Raw genomic sequence first — 2,471 nt, 5'->3', positions numbered from 1 at the left:
TTTAAGTATAATCCTATTACTTTAAACACTGGGAAGTAGTGCAAGAAATACATTTGAAAACAGGAAATTCAGGTGTAAGTGGTTTATAATAAGGGCAGAGGAGATGAAAACCAAAGAGATTTCCCCTGCTCCTTGGATTCCTTAAATGCACTCCTCATTTGCTATTTTTTCTATTTATCAGGTGAAGGAAGAATGAATTGATCAGCATTTAACCATCTGAAGAAAGTAGCAGCAGCCATTGCTACATACTCACTCCAACACTAACATGCTGTATACAAAGCAGGTTAGTTTCAAGAAAACCCAGTTAGACACAGGATCTTGAATCCACTGGTTTCATTTCAGTTCAAAACTTCCTGCAGATCACTCTCACTCCACCTCCAGCAAAGGATTTGAACCTGGTTCTTCTGCATCCTGTATGTTTGCCCTGAAACCATCTGACCATTAGTTTGAAGAAAACTGAAACATGATTTAAGTACTGGCTAAGGGTCAGAACCCTTACTCCTTCTCAAAAATAAGCTTCAAGGTAGAAATTACACCTATTCAATCCCTTCAACAGCTGTGGTTGCAGCACCATACCAAATCTGTACAAAAAAGATTGAGCAAGTGCAGCTCAGCTATGCCCTTGGAGTTGGTCCTCTCAACATCTCAAGGCCTGATAGCCCTTCACGGGCCCGCTAGTCAAGAAAGGGCTGTTTACACCCAAAAAGCACAGGAAGGTTCAGCCTATTAGGAGAGCATAACACCAGCCTAACATACCACCACCATTTGCATACAGTAACTCTATTGGCAAAAGAATAACCATTTTTATCCCATTTCCCATGATTTAGCTACCGAATTCTGCACTTACCAAACTGGAAGTTCTCATCAGCAATTTGAAACAAAAAATAAAATAAATCACTGTTTGTGTGTCAAAGACTGATTTCGGGGCAGCACTGGGCAGCTGTCAGAACGTCACTCTGAAGTACTGTAATTACCAATTCGCTTTTACTCAGCAGCAGGGGGTGGTAACATTTTGTACACACTGTAACTGAACAATTTAATAGGAAAGGTTTAATATGAAAGGAAAAGAACCCAATATGAGTTGAGTTCCCTATAAGCTTTGTAAGTTACATTTAACCTGCACCAAAAAGCAGTTGGGAGTCAGGAGCTGAAGTTAACATCAAGCAGCTATCCATATTGCTGCTCCCTTTCGGGTGTCCTTTTTGGGAACCGCAGAAGCTGCTGACCCTCCCCAGGAGCTGCCTGTTTAACCCTTGCTTCAGTCTTCAATTTGAGGTTTACGCTTTTCTTACGTACACCTCCCAATGCCACATTCCAGCCTGCACAGTCCCCACAAATTATGATGGTATCCCTCAGGAGCTGGACATGAGCAGTCATTTAAAAACAAACAACAACAAAACAAACTCAGGAAGCAAAAATAATGCTGGGCAAAATGTTTGGACAACAGGGGACATCGGAACAAAGCATTCAGTGTTTTACTGTGGTCTGAACCGAGTTCTGTCAGCACAGCCAGTCTTACATGCAATAGAAACCACAGGTCTGAAATACCTTCTGTCAAAGTACCAGAAGTCCAAGAAAGGCTTCAAACTGGACAGCAACAGAAGCTTTTACCTCAGCGTAAAAGACTTCAGTCAAGGATCCGATGGGAAGATTGCATGACTGATTTGCTTTCCAAAATGATTGGTGGCTCTGAGATGAGGAGATCATCCTCACCCAGTGAAGAGTTCTGCTCAGTGTTCACAAAGTTAGGAATGTTAAATTTTGTAAGACAATTTAGGTCCTCCTCAAACACTCCACTGCTCCGGGGAGCTTCCTGGAAGTGGATGTCACTCTCCAGACCTTTCTGGCTTTGTTTTGCTTTGTCCAAGTGTTCCACTTCGTTAATACAGAAATGGAAAAGCGACCGGGATTCCTCAGCTATCTGACGAGAAAAGACCCTCTCTGACTCCAGCGGTCTTCCAAAATCTGCCACAAAGCTGTTCATGCGAAATCTTTTTTCTGAAGGTTCTGCATTGCTAAGGAGGAAAAAGAAAAATACAGTGAGCACTAAAGTAGAATATTTGAGTTCTTAACAGCAACCGTTATGATCAGGAGGAAAGGAAACCCTATAGTTTACCTACCACAGACTTTAAAAGCCAGTACTATTTATTATTTCCTGTTGAAGCAAATTTAAGTCTTGATTTGTCATGATAATTTTCCTTGGGAATAAGTTATCGATGCCAGCACTTTTAAATGGCACTTCTAATAATCAATATACTGTAATAACCAGCTCACTGAGTGAGCTTAGAAACACTTCAGTATTTCCTGTTGGTAAGTAGTAACAAGTTTTTAAAAATGACTTCTGGAACACTGAGAAAAATCTTTGATAAAGAAAAATCTGAGCCATAAGCAACACTGCTGTCAGTCAAGGCGTAATTTGAGTGCTTGGTTGTCTGGACATAAACCCATCATTTCCAGTGACTTCAGTCACT

At 41.0% G+C, this 2,471-nt stretch overlaps 1 protein-coding gene across 1 annotated transcript in view; it reads right to left on the bottom strand.

Annotated features, from left to right (window-relative positions):
- Positions 1-1,627: 1,627 nt before the first annotated feature.
- The window catches only part of MRAP2 (melanocortin 2 receptor accessory protein 2), a gene marked incomplete at its 5' end in the record, with an annotated part of 5,986 nt that continues 5,142 nt past the window's right edge, over positions 1,628-2,471 (bottom strand). The window contains one exon of the mRNA XM_010179526.1: positions 1,628-2,015. Coding sequence (XP_010177828.1) covers positions 1,628-2,015 — 388 coding nt within the window. The remainder of the gene's footprint in view (positions 2,016-2,471) is intronic.

Source organism: Mesitornis unicolor, unplaced genomic scaffold (genome assembly GCF_000695765.1).
Source record: "Mesitornis unicolor isolate BGI_N332 unplaced genomic scaffold, ASM69576v1 scaffold14092, whole genome shotgun sequence".
In the NCBI taxonomy this organism is placed as follows: Eukaryota; Metazoa; Chordata; class Aves; order Mesitornithiformes; family Mesitornithidae; genus Mesitornis; species Mesitornis unicolor.
The sequence above is the reverse complement of the archived record's forward strand: the minus strand, read 5'-3'. Positions and strand labels throughout refer to the sequence as shown.